The 18,450-nt window shown below is 40.1% G+C and overlaps 1 protein-coding gene across 1 annotated transcript in view; it reads right to left on the reverse strand.

The window, feature by feature from the left end:
• Nucleotides 1-18,450, reverse strand: part of DEPTOR (DEP domain containing MTOR interacting protein) — a 75,042-nt gene that overhangs the window by 28,530 nt on the left and 28,062 nt on the right. The window contains exons 4-5 of the mRNA XM_032693858.1: nucleotides 17,354-17,477; nucleotides 11,794-11,972 (exon numbers count right to left, since the gene is read on the reverse strand). Coding sequence (XP_032549749.1) covers nucleotides 11,794-11,972; nucleotides 17,354-17,477 — 303 coding nt within the window. The remainder of the gene's footprint in view (nucleotides 1-11,793; nucleotides 11,973-17,353; nucleotides 17,478-18,450) is intronic.

Raw genomic sequence — 18,450 nt, forward strand, 5'->3', positions numbered from 1 at the left:
GCCAGGTGAGAGGTGCAGATGCAGGCACGGGTGCTCAGCTCAACTGCTTCAGCATCCCGTGTTTTGCTGCATTCAGCAGATAAGAGTGGGAGTGAAAAACTTCTCCAAACTGATGGCAGAATGCTGAGAGGGTTCCACAGACTTTCTCAAGAGGGTTTCTTTAAAAGTGCTTTAGAGGTTGTTACCTCTGGGTGTTGACTCAGATGCAGTAGCAGATAAACTTGTGGCACTTGACAAGGCTCTTGCTCCAGGTATCTGTACATCTCCTGGAAGCTGCTGCCTCCAGATAGGGATTGACATAACTACTCCTGAATTAGTTCACTGCTCTTCATAATACAGCACAGAAAAACAAACTGGCACACATTCCAATTTGTCTTAAACAGTCAGGCTGTGGCTGACCAGTGTCAGGACCTGTATTTGTACCTTATGAGGGTGATGCAAAGAGCAAGGTGGGGTGACTTCATGTTTCTTGTTCCAGTTTAATTCACTGCTGTTCATGTGGCAACATGTCCGTGTTACAATGTGCACCCTTATGCAATAGAAAGAAATGTACCAAGGAGAGTAAAGTAAAACTGTGGTGACTGGCAACCACCAAAATCATAAAAGTGCACAGGAGCATTTATGGTCCTGGAGGGAAAGGCACCAACACTAAGTCACAGTCACCGATATCAAACTGTGGAGGTTCTGTCACAGCCCACCAGTCTAACCTCCTACATACACACACAGACCACAAAATTTCTCCCAGAAACCAAGTTTAAAAACTATCCTTAAACCTTACGAAAAGTTTAGTTTACTTGCACCTTATAGCAGTCTGTAATGACCACTTTACTCTTCCTCTTACGAGCTCTTCAAGCCTTCAGTTACTTTCCCTGCCAGGCAAAAATGATTTTACTCAACACTGAATTTGTTCAACTTTAGCTGCTAATCCCTGGATTTTGTCACACCTTCATCAGAAAGTTACATAAGATCTGGTCGTAAATCTTTGCAAAGAAGTCTCTGAAGAAATGAAGCCAACTCTCAAACACATTTTTTATCAACTGAATAAATAACACCCCTTAAATTCTGACCTTTTTTTAGCCTTCCTTGAGTCCTCTTCAGAATTTCTTTATCTTTCCTAAAAATCCACTTACCAGAACTGCATGCTCACAGTTATAACCTCACTCCCCTTCTATTACTTGCTGTTGTCCTTTTTGTACATTTCAGGCTCACAGTTACTACAACTGTAATGCACAAGTAGCATAAAATGGGAAATTTGTGTTCTGTATATCCTCTTTTCCTGCACAGCACTGCTTCACAGCAACAAGTAGAGCCTGTATTCTCATTTCCTGGGTGTATTGCCTTCTAGTTACACCATTAATTACACAAAAATACATCTCTTCTGGGGTAATGACCATTTAATTAATAGAGTTTACTGTCTCATCTGTCCCTAGAGTTTGAAAATTTCATTGGTAAGGATTTTATCTGGTCATTCCCCATTTACATTACTGTTAAGACGAGAAAAATCACAATATTTATTTTGGATTTTCTCTGATCAGGAGCACTTAATGTTGCAGCTTCGGTTCTTCTTGTGCCTGGCTGCTTCACAGTTTCTGTTTAGATACACAAAATATAAATAGCAACATCCATGCAAATCTTCTTTCAGCTTCTGATTCTGACATAAAATCCTAGGATCTGCTTGTAGCTCAAACAGGCTTTTCTTTTCCACTTTTTCAAGGAGGCTGATGCACAGCAGAGATAGAAATATTAGCTTTATATTGATTTCATAGAACTGAGGAGGCTTTAGAAAGTACAAAAGCCTGTTTTAATAAATGGTATGACTCATGCCTTAAAAATCAGGCCATTTTCATAACTGGCTTTTTCCCTAAATCCCTCCCACCACTTCAATTCCCCATGACTTTTAGCGCTGATAATCTGTGTACATCTCCACCGCAGTGATTAATGCTTTCTACCAGCTGAAAGCTGCAGTCCCCAGTAGGCCACATTCAGTGATGCACTCCATCTGCTCTGCACGTCCCCAGAAACAACGCTGTCACCAAGCAAGCTTGTGGCTGGAGCTGGGGAAACACTGTACCATGTCAAGGGAGCAGTGGGAAGGAGATCAAAGTTCCCCAAGGAGCCAGATGAGCAGCTTTTCTCGAGAGACCAGAGGACACATTGAAGCGTGTGCCTGTTTGTGTGAGAGTGTGCTTGTGCTGGGGTTAAGAGGAAGAGGTTAAAAAAGCATGAACAGACTGTATCGAGTTTTCAGCATGGATATGTCGTATCTTTCACCATTTAAAGCAGCACTGAATCTTTTCAGCAGCGCACAACACATTTCCAAGCCTTTTGCTCCACAAGGTAGCAGACCCAGTCTATTCAGAAGTACACTTTATCCTTTTAATGAGGTAGATTCCTCTATTAAAATTATGTGAAACCTAGTTCGAAGCTGCAGGAGATTATTTTGGACTTTCACTACTACTGGCTGCAATAGTCTGCACTTTCATACAGCAAGTCACAGATGACCATATCAGTTTTGACCTCTGGAGTGGCAGGATATTGCCCCAAAAGAGTTGATGTCATACCAAAAACAAATGCAGGATGATGAGACATACAACGGAGGGCTGCAGGGACTTACAGGGGGCTGCTGGGTTATCTGAATGAGGGCATTGCCTGAGCTGCTCCCACCAGAACCCAAAGTTGCCCAGGGAAGGGTCTGGCTCCTGCTCCGTGTCATTTTGCTTCCTCACTCCTCTCTCCAAAGCAGAACCAGTGTTGAAAAGGGAAGGAAACAAATCAACACTATAAAATACTAGTTCCTTAAAAAAATGCCTCTCTCACAGTTTGCTGAGCCTGTCTCTTCTGTGCCTCAGGCCTTTGGCCAGTCCAGTTTTGGTCCCTTGCCAGAGAAATGGTGGAAGTGTGTGTCCACTTTGGTTTCCACAGAGCGATGGCAAGTCCACGGGCTTGGCAAACACTGACCAGCTGCTGAGACCTGCCAGGGTGACAGCGCGGCTTTCAGCCAGCCCTGACTCAGCTCCACGTCCACACCTCTGCCACACAAACCTCACACTCCTGCACCGTCCCTCATCCACTCCTGCCTTGTACTGACACACATGTGGGTGGAGGAGAGTCACTGGTACTTTATTTGCCACTGGACAATGCTTTTCCCATTCCTCTCAAAGCCTTCCTGTTTTTCTGCTAATCTGGCACAGCAAATGCATTTTAATAATGGCACCTATTCAGATTAGTTTCCTTTTACACACTGATGAATTCCACCTGCTTGGAGCTCCCACAAATCCGGGGAGAGAGACTACAGATGTTCAGTGAGCACAGTGCCCTGGGTCTTGGGTCTTGGATTCCCTGCACCATAAGAACACAACACTTGCATTTCCACCTTTTATAAATGTTGATATGCTACGCAGACTGTAGATAAGCCCACCTGTGAATGTATTCAACTGGTGTGTTAAACTTTCAGCAGTGCAGCTGGACGAAATCGTATGTTTTCTCATTTGGATTGCAAGGAGTTCACTTTGAACAGACAATGGATCTAAGTTTGAACTACTCGTTTCCACCAATCCTCTCATACAAAATTGCAAGACAGATCCCAGTCCTGAAGTACAAAATCCAGAGAGCTGTTCCAGCTCATCCTAGTAAGGGTGAAGCCAATAAGCATGTCCAGAAATAAGTAGGTCCTGGAACTGTAAGGAGGCCCAGAAAAAAACATTGTGCTATAATTAGGGAACCATATTCTCTGAGCTGTTTCAATGAACTGTGGTATATTCACATGCACTGTCTTTAAAGCATCAAGATTACAACAGAAAAGTGTAAAAAGTTCCTTGGGAACTGAAATTCAGTTACCACTCTTATTAAAGTGGTATGTTCTGCTCAGCACATTAACATTTCAGTTTGGCTGCCTTAAAATAGTTATGCAGATAAGAGTTTCTATACACATTTCGTCTTTCCAGTCAGTTTGCCACCTATTTGTGATCTATTTTCAAATACACATTACCTGCTCTAGCATGAAAATCCAAAGTTGAATCACATGCATTTCAGCAGTCTTTTCAGTGTGTATATGAGGATTTATCATCTTCAATTTAGCAAGTTTACAGAACATAGCCAACAGCTTTTCTTTGCTTCCAAATAAAGTATGGAAAGTACAGTCTGTGGCAAGGAAAGTAGAAGATGAAAAGGCCCATCTGGGTATCTTTCTTTTTGTTGCAGCTGTTAAAAACTGAAACCCATTCTCTGTCAGAAAAATAGAATTCAGTAGTTAATAGGAAAAGAAGTCTTCATACGTTATTTACATAAAACATAGAGCATGTGGCTCTTTCAAAAACAAAACCCATTCCTGCTGCAGATAAAGACAAGTGTAAGAAGAGCACAACAAGAAGCTGACAGACGAAGAAGCTGGGAGATTATAAAATTACATACAAAGTTCTTATTCTTTGACTTTCCTACAAGGGCAAAATCATGAAAAATATGCAAAGTGGTCTCCAGATTTAGCACAAGTAGATGAATTACTGTGGGTGAGGTTACTGTTCTTACGTCTGGGAACTGCCAGGAAACAACTGCCACACAAACAACTGAGTAATTCTGCATGGTGTCAGCACAGGGGGAACTGGGCATATAATAAAAACAAAGTTGTGTTGCAGGACTTCAAAGACTAACTGAAGTCTTGTGATTTACTGAGATATAGCAAGGTATCACCTGTAAAAATGTAATGTGTTATAATTTGCAGCACAGTAAAATCTTGGATATATCCAACAGCTGATATTATCCAGGTGTGAGATCAACTAGACAAATTATATTAAAAAATATGTGTTAATTTTGGAGGAGGAAATCTATGACAAATTAAGTCAAGGATTTATGTTATGGTTCAATGATACTTATAAATTGCTACATGCACTTGGTATCTCCAAGAAAGGGGTTCCAAAGAGAAATCTTGAATTAACAAAGAAGTGGTATTTCACATATATGGCAAGTTTTCACTTACAAAGTATGAAATATCAGCAGTTGGACATCTAAGATAAATATTACAGCACATAGTTCATTATTTATGGCAATTATAGAAAAGAGGGAAAGCTTTTCAACAAAAGCAAGAGAAATAATACTTTTTTAGATACTTAATCTACTTCCACAATTATAACAAACTTTCAGCTGCATCATGTGTCTTGATACTTAAAAGTAAATGCACTGATCATCTTGATAAAGGAAATGTTGCTGTATAAAGGTACAGAATCCTTGCAAACAATAGGGAAAATTAGATATATGTATAAGACTTCTCTGCAGAGACAGGGAGATAGCATGTGTCAATATTTACTGTTCTCACTAAGTCACTACAAAGTGTTTGTTTTCATCTCTGAAAGTCATTTGCTGATAAAAGATTAACTCTTGAGAGATTATAAACACCTGCTTCTGTGCTAAGCCAGCAGAACATGTGTCTGCCTTGAACACACCAGGTATGGTCAAGTGCAATTACCTCAATAAAACTTATAAAGTTGAGGTGTTTTAGAGGAGGGTGGGGGCAGATGGTACTGATATCATGCCTAAGACATCTTACTGCATATTTACTACCTGTTACACTCCAGATTTAAAGCCATAAGCTGCCCAGAATGGTTACATTTTATTTAAGACTTTTAAAAAGCCTTTTGGTTTGTTAGAACCTCACATTTGCATCCGGAGAAAACGTCACACACACACTTCTCTAAGAGAAATTCTTTTAACCTAGTGAGAAAAACGATATTTTGGCAAAAGGTTTTCCAGGAGTAAAATACAACCAAGAAAAAATATTTCACTAAAGCACTCAGCACAAAGATGCATTCCACAGAATACACCTATTGCAAATAATCAATATACCATCTTCAGTAAAACACAATCCATTAGCTTTAAGTTACCCACAAGAGAGGGAAAAGAGTAAAAGAAGAAAACAGATTAAAAAGGCAAAGAATAAGAGAAGAAAGAGAGGTGAGAAAGGAAAGAAAAATGGTTACCGACAAGATTCGATGATTCACATGGTGCAGACAGCAGGAGAAAAGAGAGAGCAAGAAAAGGAAAAACAGTTACCGACAAGATCTGATGGTTCACATGGTTCAGGTTGCAGGAGAGAAGAGAGAGCAAGCTCAGGTGGAGTCTTGTGTATTTATACAGTTCAGTTTTCCCTCCCAGGCAGGATATCTGGCCAGTGCCTTCCAGGTCAGAGTGAGATGAGCTGTAGCCAGTCAAAGGCTGCAGGGGCATGGTATGGGCAGGCTACCAGCCAGGTTTGCCTTGACTGACAGCCTGGCTACAGGGCCTTCAGTGATGCCACGTGCTCTCAGCAGGCCTCATTTGATAAGGCAGGCCTTACTATGTACCTGCAGGTCTAGGCCCAGTCCATCCCTACATACACACAGCCACATACACAGTGAGTTGCTTCTGACCCATAGCAATAATTCAGTGACATTCGCATCCAATATCTAACACTACCATCATAAAATCCTAGCGCTGATAAAATCATGTAATCCTTTAGGTTGGAAAAGACCTCTAAGATCATCAAGCTCAACCATTAACTCAGCACTGCCAAGTCCACCACGAAACCGTGTCCCTAAGTGCGACATCTCCACATCTTTTAAACACCTCCAGGAGTGGTGACTCCAGCACTTCCCTGGGTAGCCTCTTCCAATGCTTGACAATTCTTTACATGAAGAAATTTTTCCCAGTATCCAACCTAAACTTCCCCTAGTGCAATCTGAGGCCTTTTCCTCTTGCCCTGTCGCTTGTTATCTGGGAGAACAGGCCGATCCCCACCTGGCTACAGCCTCCTTTCAGGCAGTTGTAGAGACTGATAAAGTCCACCCTGAGCCTCCAGGCTGTACATTCCCAGCTCCCTCAGCTGCTCCTCATCAGACTTGTGCTCCAGACCCTTCACCAGCTCCACTGCCCTTTTCTGGACTCATTTCAGCACCTCAATATCCATCTTGTAGTGAGGGGCCTGGAACTGAACACACGATTGGAGGTGCGGCCTCACCACTGCCCAGGTCCTGCTGGTCACGCTATTTCCAATACAAGCCAGGATACCACTGGCTTTCTTGGCCACGTGGGCACACTGCTGGCTCATGTTCAGTCGCTGTTGACCAGCACACACAGGGGCTTTCCCTGGGCAGCTTTCCCACTACTGTTCCCCCAGCCTGTAGCATTGCCTGGGGTTGTTGTGACCCAAGTGCAGGACCTGGCACTTGGCCTTGCTGGACCCCATACCACTGGCCTCAGCCCATTGATCCAGCCTGTCCAGATCCCTTTGCAGAGTCTTCCTACCCTCCATCAGATCAACACTCCCAACCAACTTAGTGTCATCTGTGAACTCGCTGACGCTGCCCTTGATACCCTCATCCAGATCACTGATAAAGATATTAAACAGGACTGGCTCCGATACTGAGCCCTGGGAAACACTCTGAGCTGGGCCATCCAGCCAGTTTTTTACCCACTGGAAAGTGCACATACCCACACAATGGGTGTGGGTTTTTCCAGTTTTTCCAGGAGAGTGCTGCAGGAAACACTGTCAAAGGCTTTACTGAAGTCTAGGTGGACCGCATATGTCAAAGAAGATAGCTGCTAGCTTCATCTCCAAAAGAGACTTTTTCAGAAAAGCAAAGCCTTTTTAGAACTCATCACATCTATTCTGCTGATCTCAGTCTGGGAATCTGCATCCCAACCCCCTGGAGTAGAGTGAACAGCCATACAAAACACTTCGTGTTGAACCATGCTGTGGTCACTGTGCAGGGAAGGTGCTGGAGGGATGTCAGGAGGGAAATACCACCAAGCACATGGACCTGAGAGTCAGCAGCAGCTTGGAAAATAACAAAGCAAAAGAGCCAGAATGTGATCTAGCATGGGAAGATGAGCGCTGCTGCTCAGACCCGCATTTCTCACAGGCCCAACTGGTGGCACATGCCATAGGATCTGCAGCAGAGGGCAACCACTGTGCGTTTATACTCCACAATATATTGAAAAGTATTTCTAAATCTTATATGATTTGGTCTCTGCCACAGAGACATGGAAGTATTCACCTAGCAACATGCAGGCGCTATCCTAAGAAAGCATAGGTTCTTCTTAACAGTATTAACCAGATTTTAAAATTGAAAGTATTTATCACTGGAGATTTCAGACTGTAAAATTTCGGCAAGGCAGGTGGGTGTTTCTCTATCCCCCAAGCTTCCAACGAGCCCTTGGAGGAGGACAGGAGTACTCAGTCTGTCATGTCAGTGGTGCTTTGCAGCTGGGGCTGCAATTGCAGGATAAGTTCTGCAGCAAATGCCATAAGCAAGTATGAGCCAAAAATTATTTCAAAACCAGCTCTGCGGATACCCTCTTTCATCCTTGGTCATCAGTATCTCTGTTTTCCAAACTGAGAAAGGGCTCTGACTGTGTGGATGCTCATGCTGACCTCTGCCTGCTCCCAGCCCATCCTTCTTTGGTCTGATCTACCCTGGAGCTGGCAGAGAACCTCCTTCTCCTCTTGCTGCCTGTGAATTTTGGTCACAGTAACTAATCTGTCCCACCATTTCCATATAAAGAAGAACTAAGATAGATCCAGTCTCCTGGAAGAAAGTTTTATCTGTTAATATTACCAAGTTCTACATACCTCACCATACTAGAAATGGGCTTTTCTACAGCTAAGAAATGTGCTCTGTGCACCTTTTGTCCCTGCCCTTATTGGATATGCATCACCTTGTGTAAAATTCTTCTCACAGCTTTTATTCCTGTATTCTAGATGAAGGCCGTCAGTGTTCACAGTAAACTACTGGCAATTAGACTGCCAACACAAGTCTTGAAGAAATATACAGTGCACAATTTCCTGGTACTTATATTTTTTGTATTCCATATTACCTGTGGGTACCAGTCCATAGGAAAGGACATCTAGGCCCTATTTGCAAAAGTGGTGGTTTGTGGGTTACAATTTGTGTGCGCCAGTGGGATTCTGGAAGGAAGCAATTCAGCACTTAAATACATTTCATCGTTTTCATATATGGCAGGGGAAGTATATGTAGTTACACAGGCCCAAAGAGATCAGGAAGATTACTTTTAAACTGAAACATTTTATACTTTTACAGCATTTATACAATTCCTCTTAAACCACTGTTTTCCTTTTTAAAATTATCATCAGTGTTTGTTTCCTGTGTGAAACCTGGTTTGTGTCTGACCAATTAAAGAGAAGATAAATGTGTCAGGAAGCTGTTTTGAATACAGTGCCTCAGCTGCAGAATACAGCTTCTCTGAGTAATTGAAATGAAAGTCAGCATCAGTAAAAATAAATTGCATAATTCAGTTGTGGCTGGAAAATTACTATTGAGATTGGCAACCTGATGCAACTATTTCTGTTACTTTCCATTGCATTAGGTAGGGTAATAAATACTTCATAAGAATAATATAGCAAGTTTATTTTATTCCATATTGTACATATCAAACAATACAGCTAACAAAAGATTGCCTTTAGGGCAGAAAATGTTTTATTCTCCATTCCTGTTCAGTCTTTCTGCTGGTTCTGCCAACAAGGATGCCAATTAGTGTCAAGTAACATTTTGGTATTACTGATGAGAGACAAAATAAAGGAAGCATAGTATGGTGAAATCAATTTACTGTATTAAGAGACAGAAAGATATCTGTCTTGTTTTTAAACTGGATCTAGAACTCAGTAAGATGGGTGGGAGGGTGTTGGGGAGAGAATACCGCTCCTGCCATTTCACAGTTTATATGCCCAATTCTGTACTGGGAGTTTTCATTTCAAGTTCCCTTTTTAGAGGAAGCCAGCATTACATGAACCTTCAAAACACACCGATCATATCCAGTTACTAAGATGAACCCCAAAACAGCTCTGTGTTAATTCTGCTAGTACTTTCATCAATATTCCTAACATTATCTAGACAACTTGTTGCAGTGAAATCCAGAGAAGAATGAAATCTCCTGTTTAGGAGTGTGCACAAAGCATGTCCACTCATAAAGATAAATCTAAAGAACATAATTCAATTTTACTTTACTTCCAGCTTCCCTCTCAAATCGGTGTGAAATTCCCTGCTGAGTTATTTTAGTCCCAATAAAAGCTGAGTGAGGAAGATGCCAGTGCCTTGGAGTGATAACCTGCTACTGACAAGTGAGAAGACCACTTCCTCAGCAATCAACCAATTCCCAGAGCTGTGCCTTTACTTCATGAGGTTCAAATCTCTTTCTAAAAGGGTGCTTTACACATGCTCTTGACTACTAGAAGAGGATGGGCAGGGGATAAATCTGCAGAACTGGCAAAGATTTGAGTAGCAAAGTAAACCCAGCTTTGCACTAAATGTCAAGTCCTGACTTTATTTCCTCTGCAAAAATATAAATATCTGCATAAATATCACTTTTCGCTTTGGTTTTTTGTTTGTTTTTTGTTTTGGGTTTTTGGTTGGTTGTTTTTTTGTTTTGTTTTGTTTGCTTGGTTGGATTTTTTTTTGGGTTGGTTGTTTTGGGTTTTTTTGTTGTTTCTTGGGGATTTTTTAAGGAAAGTTTACCACATACGTAATACACAGAAAATGCTCACGTAAAAATAGGAATGAAATCATTGCTGCTGTAAAGAGGAGGGGTGGCATACCTTTCCTGTCCATCAAGCTCCAAGCAGCTGGCACCCTATAAATCATAGGAAGCACAGGAGTAATTATAGAACTGAAAGCTGATTACTGTAAATATTCAGAAGTAGCTCCTAGTAATTGCAAGTTAATGTGAGCATGATTACAACCATGACAGAACTGCGCACATCATTTACACTCCCATTTTTCTCTATTCATTAAAGCTACATTTTCTCACAAAGTAACAAGCAACCTAGGCAACCTACCACCTTTTATACTAACAACCTGTTAATATTGTCAATTTTTTGTTCTCTGTCAGAATTAGAGTTGATGTGACAACACTCAGAACACCAGGATCTGATTACTTTCCCGTTGGGCACTAAACAATGTAGATTCTGCCAGCCTGATCTGTCATCTCCTGGCACCCCTTCATTGCTCCCAGAGGCACTGCAACACATTTATGGTGGGAAATGCCCAGTCACAGAAGGGCAACTTTCACTGAGAGCAGATGATGGCAACGTGTAAAATGGGGTTCAGTGTCAGGGGTGTTCATGTCTTCACCCTTGGGGCATTATAGAGAGAAAACTCTGTCTCCTCCATCCTTAACGGAAGGAGCTTCTTGGGGAAGATGCCTCCGCCAGACATATTGTGCTGGACCATGAAGAAATATTTGATTCCTGCCTCAAAGAAGTTATATGGGCAAGACAAATACAATAATACTTCAACCAAAAGATATCCTCTTTCTTGCACAAACATACTAGAACAACTCTGCCACATGACCAAGAGAGAAAGTTGCTTTTCTGGCATCAAATTGTGCTCTGCTCTTGTCTTCAAATACGGAAATATACAGAACCTCAAATTTTTATTCTGCATAGAGAATTTAGCTTATTTATGGCTCTAATCCCTATCTGATCCTTACAAAGCTATTTATCTCAATTCTAAATATTGCTGATAGCAAGTTCTACAAGTTAATTACCACAAGTGTAGGAGAACTGATTTTCATCCACATCCTTATGTTGTTATTATACAATCTCAAATTCTAGCTGTATTCTGCATTTGAGGCAGAATTTTCTGAATTAATACAATGTGCTTTCAAAAAATCCGCCTTTTACCCAGACTCCTACCTGAAATCATTTAGAACATACTATGATCAAGAAGACAAGGGCCTCTCCACTTGATTTGACCAGAAGAAAGTGCTACAGTAAGTGCAGCTTTTACTACTTGGCAGTAAATTTCTCACCATGCTGTATAATTCCGTGCTCCAAAAGCCTGCGGCCGAGCTGCTCTGCTTCAGTTCGTGTCGTGGCCTCTCCTTCCTGGATCAGCCAGTCAAGGAATTCTGATGCTACAAATGTCCGTTCATACTTGACTCCTTCCTCTTCCCTGGCTTGCAGAAGGGTGTTTTCAGAACTCATCAGCCTGGTATTGCAGGGGGAGGGAATTGATATGGAAAACAGTTCTTGAGAAAAGCAATTTAAGATGTATTCTGGCAAATCTCACTGATACTAAGCATACATATATGAAGTTTTCACTGACTTACTAAATTGCTCCTCAAGCTATCAATTTATAACTGCTTAGTCAAAAAATTTAGGCTATATATCCCTGTGTGAAGTCACTGTTTTCTTGTGTTTTCACCTAAAAGAAAATTAGATTTTTAAGTTTCACATGTCCCCCAGTAAGTCCTCTAGGTTCTCTAAAAGTTACTGTATAATCAACTTTGAAAAAAAATTATCTTAAAAGCACTAGAATGTGACTAACGTGTTCAAAGCTTCCTAATTAATATTTACACTTACCAGGACTATGCCCCGAAGTCATTTAAGTGAATCTGAAAACTCTCCCCATAAGCTCTAAAACAGCTGCAGAAAAATTCAAGAGGAGGAAAAAAAGTAGTTCTGTGGTTTGGGTGGCTGATAAATATTGGGCGTACAACATTTACATGGAGCTGTAGTCAGTGAGCTACACACCTGAACACATTTTAACATCTGAGGCTCAGAGTCTCTGCACCTCAGCTGGCTCTGTGTAACACCAGAGTTCAGAGGAACACCATGAGATGTCTCTAAATCCCCTAGCAATTGGTATGTACGTAGCTGAAGGATATACTGATAAAATTCTTCTCTATTCAAGTTATCTGGGCAAACGACACACTATTAAAAAAAAAAAAAAAAGGAAGAAAAAAGCCTATTAATGCAAAAGTCACGTTGAAAGTCTGAAAGAGAACAGTTTGAAAGAAAAAATGAGAATTGTTTCCTTTTAACACAGAATTCCACTTTTTTTTTGTTTTCTTGGAAGACTGAGCACCATAGCATCCTTAGTTACCAATCTGATTTTTCTTTATTTTACTTATTATAGGCTAATAATAAGACTAGTGGTAAGACTTTCAGAGTAACAGCTCAGAAATGGAATGGTTTTTTTTTTCATGTAAGACTAATAGGTCCCCTCTCTTCACCAACTATTTTGAAATTAAGGGCACAACTAAAGTACAACAAGCATATTCTGGAAGTGCTTAATCTTTGACCTTCTGATAAAGGAATTGAAATTCATGTAAATCCATACATGGGCCATCTGCTTCTTAAACTGCCAGCATGTCCAGGGATTACAGAATATAACCTCACCTCCTTTGGGAAGCATCAGAAAAATCTGTGCCATAAGAAAACAGAGAGAAGTTTCATTTGAAATTACAGTGAATAGGTTTGACTGGATCCAGCATCTGTTATTTCACCTGAAATATTTCTTCTCTTGACTTTAACGGCACTAACCTGAAGCCTGAATTAACTGGATCTGACTACCAGGTAGCAGATCATCAAACCAGCTGCTCAGCCACAGCTGTTTGTCAGTGGCAGCACAATGAGCTGCTCGTTTAGATGTTGATGTGTCATTGCCAGCAGCTCTGAGCTGAGTAAGAACTAAGGAAGTCAAAATTAGCTGAAGTCAGAGATGAGGTCAAAAGCAAGAGTATGAGCCACGGGGGACAAGGTATTGACTCCAGCACCTTATTTTTTAATATTTTGATTTACAAGCATCTGCATGCAAGGCAACATTTTGTCCCACATTTTGCATATCTAATACAGACCTAATATGCTCCAATGGAATATCTTTAAATGTGTCTTGTTCACCAGGCTTTTTCCCTCCCATTAAAAAATGCAAACCCAAAGCTTGTGTCTTTTTGTGCCATCTGCTGCATGGTTACCCATAACTGGTTACCCAGGCTCTGCAGGCACCAAATAAAAAATCCTTAGGATTATGTTAATTGTTCTTTGATGAGTCTGTAATTAGTTTACCAGCTCATTGAAGTTGCAGATAGAGAGGTCCTTGAAAAAGCAATGCTAATTTTTAGAGCTTTACAGACACACAAAAGAAATCTGGAGAAATATCAAGTGGAAAAAAGCTCAGTTTGACATTTCACACGCTTCTGCATGTGCCCAGAATAGCTGCAAAGGATTCGGACTTGTGAGGAAACAGACACGACAAACTGCCAGTTTAACAAACCCAGACACAGCAATCCATAGACTTACATCGCTCACTGAAGTAAATCACTGTAACTCCATGGCTATCAACAAAGCTGTACCAATTTACATCAGTCAAAAACCTGGCCTTTCATTAGCCAGAGCTGGAAACTGCCTCTTACTCTTCCATTTTTTCCTTGTTTCAAGAAAACATGAGGTTATTCATGTCAAAACATATTACTTACTAAAACTGGTGTTATCCTACACTGAAATGTATTTAGCCAAACACTGAAATTCAAACTCCTTTCAGAAGAAATCTTTAATCTTGTTTTATCAAAATAACTGCACTAGAGGATAAATGTGACTTAACCACTTATGAGTTAAAATGAAAGTGATTCAAAGAATGCAGTCTCAAAATTATCTGAAAGATTTCCTGAAATTAAAACCATAAATCTGCACTTCTTTCACTGTGAAATCTGGTTGAAAAAACCTCAGTTGTTGTCAGCATCATGAAATGACTGACAGCTCCTAAACCCTAAACTGCACCAGAAACAACATGTTGTGTGCCTGACCAAAACCTACTGAGAATTGTAAACATACAAACAGGATATCTGCACAACTTTTTTTTTTCTTTTTTTTTTTTTTAAACTACGAAAAGTCTGTGCTGGATTTATTTAAGATTTGCAGGGAGGGTTTTGTTGAACAGGAAACATGTTTATCTCGTTCAATCTATCTGGTCAGTCCTGTAGAGCTTGAAAACTGATACCAATCTCAGACCTAATAAACTGTTCAACAATTTCAGACAAGACTGTAGGAAATCCAGTGGGTTTCATGTCTAGTTATAAACTTGAACCTCAAAACATGTTCACAGAAAGGTTACCAAAGTTTGCAATGATGTGTAGGGAATCTGAACTGATTTATGATTTCCAGTGCAAATGAAGGGACAATACAATCGGAGAATGATTTAAAATCTTCTAATCATGTGGATACAGCCACCGAACATGTCCACAGCAGGTGAAGGTGGTAACACCACAAGAAAGGAGAATCCAGGTTACAAGGAGCTTTGTGGTCATGCAGACTAGAGACAGGAAAGACAGGGAAAGGGAGCTTCTCAGCATTTGGACAGTCCTTATGTTTCCATGTCTCAGGACAGAGAACAAGGCTTTTACTCAAAACAACTGTCTGAATGCAGGGAACCTGCCTAATGCATCCATTCCTCTTCCCATGCAAGAACCTTCTGATCCTCCTAAAACATTTTGTTAATTTTACTCATTGAGGGTACAAATCTGCATGGGCTGGTATTGGGTAACGTGTATGCAATTTTGGCAAGCACAAACTACACTGGCTTCTGAACGTAGCAGTACTCCAGCCCTGATGCAGAGAGAGGAGAAGAAATAGTATTATAATGTCTATCTAAAACTAGCAAAGCCTAGTGAAGGTCAGCAACATCTACAAAATTAGACACAGATTTCCAAAATGTGTTGGATTAGGACAGATATCCTTTGGTATAGTTGCATTTTTTTTGCAATTAGGCCCATAGGCATTTTGATAAACAAGCTGAATATGCTGGTAAGTGACTTCATGTTTGTGCATGAGTACTTTCCTCCAGTTGTTGCCATTTAGGAATTATTTTAACTGCACTGAATTAATATTTTCTTTCTCAGCACTATCAGCAAACAGATACAATGGATATATTACACATCCACACATTTCACTGCAGAACTCTTTCTGTAGTAGTCTGACTTTCAGCATTAGATTTTGAGTTTAAAATGTATCCAATGAAACTGTGAAGGTGTTGTTAAGAAGTGTGTATGGACAAGGGAACTAAATAAAATCTGAAATCTCTGCACACTGGATTTGCTAAAATAAACAAAGTGAAGCCCAGATAGGTATGCCTTCTTATCTCCCATGAATATAAAATATTTCTGATGATCCATGGAGAATTTTGATTAGCTTTGACTGTCACCAGCTGGTTTTGAAATGCCAGGTATTTTTAATCTATACTGTATTTAGCACTCAGGGATGGTTTTAGAAGTTTCTGAACCCTTCAGATACGTTGCCTAGGAGCAGCCACCTTGTGAGGATGCTGCTATATTTAGATACAGATACTGGTTTTGGCATTAACTCCTTTTCTAAGATGGGAACAATCTCTACAGTTAGGAACATTTTTCTGCTAGTACCGTGTTGGACACTAGACATGGGTTTGGGGATAGTTCTCCATGCAGAGAAATGGTGATGGAAGCAGACACTGGTAGAACAGAGTTCTTTGTGTCATGGCTCCTTTCATGCAGAAGACTGGAATCAGCCTCACCAACAAAAAATTATTTTTCTCTTGGAAGAATGGAAATAGAAATATAGATAAAAAAACCCACTGTAGACAGTCTAACCAGCTTTTTATAGTATGGGTCAGGCTTGTAGGCATTGCATATTACAGAATCTAAAGGAGCAAATGCTGTGCTTAGTAAGGCACAGAAGACTTTGGAGGAGGCTGATTCAATCCATCTGTTCCAGTGCATCGAACAGAGGATTTTTTCAGTGGTGCATTTTTTTATGTCTTATACAATTTATTATTTTTTTACTTTAAATAGTCACAGTCACTGTATCTCCGGAAATGTTATATGATAGAGGCAACAAAAGGAGTGGTATTTACAACTACTTGTTTATATTTTGGTTTCATTGCTCTTTCACCAAACTGATCTTCACAGGCAGCTAACCTTGAAAATAATGTTTATTATCACCTTTTAAACTTAGGAGTTTCCTGAGTGCTTTCCTTCAAGAGGGAAACAAATTTTCTCTGGTGAGAAAACAGAGCATCTCTCCTGACTGCTGCAGGCTTCTGCTCCAAGCAAGCAGGAGAGTGGGTGGTATTCAGTCTAGAGCAATACTTCAGGCTTTTTGGTAAATAACATATCACAACTTTTGCATTAATTTGTAGCATATGCCAACATACATTTTATTCTCTCTGCTTGAAAGTCAAAATCTCCACATCCTGAATAAAAATGTCATTATGAAGTCTGGTTAAACTATCTAGTTATTTAACGGAAGTAATCCAGTGGGATATTCAGTATCTATGCATAATAATCTGTTTAAAGTCATAACTAGATGCCTTTTTTTTAAAAACTACTTTTAATATAACTTTTCAGATGTAGAAACTTTGTATACTGGAACACTAAAGATTAATTTCACTTACAATTTGAAATATATCTCTTTATGAAGCTGTAGATATGGTGTCTACACAGATAAGTAGCTGCTTCCTCCATGCATTTTGATGTACTATTGCTTTAGGAATTATGATTATGCTTTCACATGACAAATCATCCTTTAGTAATTACTTTTACAGAATAGATTTCAACATACTTTTCATACAGTCTTTGTCCTCTCATGAACACCTTCACCTCATTGTCCAGTGGAAACGTCCCATCATCTTTTCTGAAGCGGTAGAACAATTTGACATCCTTGAATTCTTTATGCTCATCACAGACTGAAACATAAAATAATTAAATAAAAAACCAATCACATATATGTTAAGGAGTTGAGGATCCATTTACCAGGTACCGCTGCTGAACTTCAAAGTAAGCACGTATAGAGTCTAACCCCCTGTATTTCTCATCTAACAACTTTGCTCTGTTCTAATAACCAGTGAAAGACTGGAGAAAACTTTCAGACAGGTAACCAAATTTCAAGATGAGGGAGATAAGTGTTTGTCAGTTTTGTGAGTATTGCTGCAAAAATAAAGAACAAAAAAGCATCCATCTGCTACATACTCAGAACACCTTTTGCTGAAAACTGTCTGTTGGCTTCTTTGTTTAAAAGGCCGCCAGGGTAGAATGCCCAATAATTTAAGGTTCGTCAAACTTCTTAAAGTAATTAGTATCAGCAATGCTGTAAGAAACCTGAGACTTGCTAAAGAAACAGTTAAAATCAAAGCCTTCTCCCTCTTCAAATTGTCTCAATTGCTCTGCCATGCCAGCTAGCAAATGGTAGGTACAATAAGGAGCACACTGGGAAATGCCAAATTAGGTTGTAAGACAGGAGCTGATGATGGGCTCTTGTAAATGCAGAACAGAGCCCCATCAAGGGCATAAACTGATGGGAGCCATCCCAAGCAAGCTGCTCCTAACAGAGTTGTCAGCCTATATACATAGGGTACATTCTGCACCATAGAAGCAGAAACTGGTACCTCTTTCACTTGATACAGGAGCTGAAGCATCCTGCAGAACCTGATTGAACCTCCCTGAATATGCCTACCCTAGCTCACTTTCTAAACTATTTTATTAGAGTGCAATATGTGAAAATTTTCAAGAAACAGCTGTTCCATCTGTAATATATACACACACACATATATATGAAATTCATGTGGAAGCTACAATGTGCAATTGGATCCTGTGGTAGAAAACACTTTGAGGTTGTTAGAGCTTTAAACAAGCATTCAGCAATAAAGCCTCTATTGCTCA

This window comes from Chiroxiphia lanceolata, chromosome 1, assembly GCF_009829145.1.
Source record: "Chiroxiphia lanceolata isolate bChiLan1 chromosome 1, bChiLan1.pri, whole genome shotgun sequence".
Classification (NCBI taxonomy): Eukaryota; Metazoa; Chordata; class Aves; order Passeriformes; family Pipridae; genus Chiroxiphia; species Chiroxiphia lanceolata.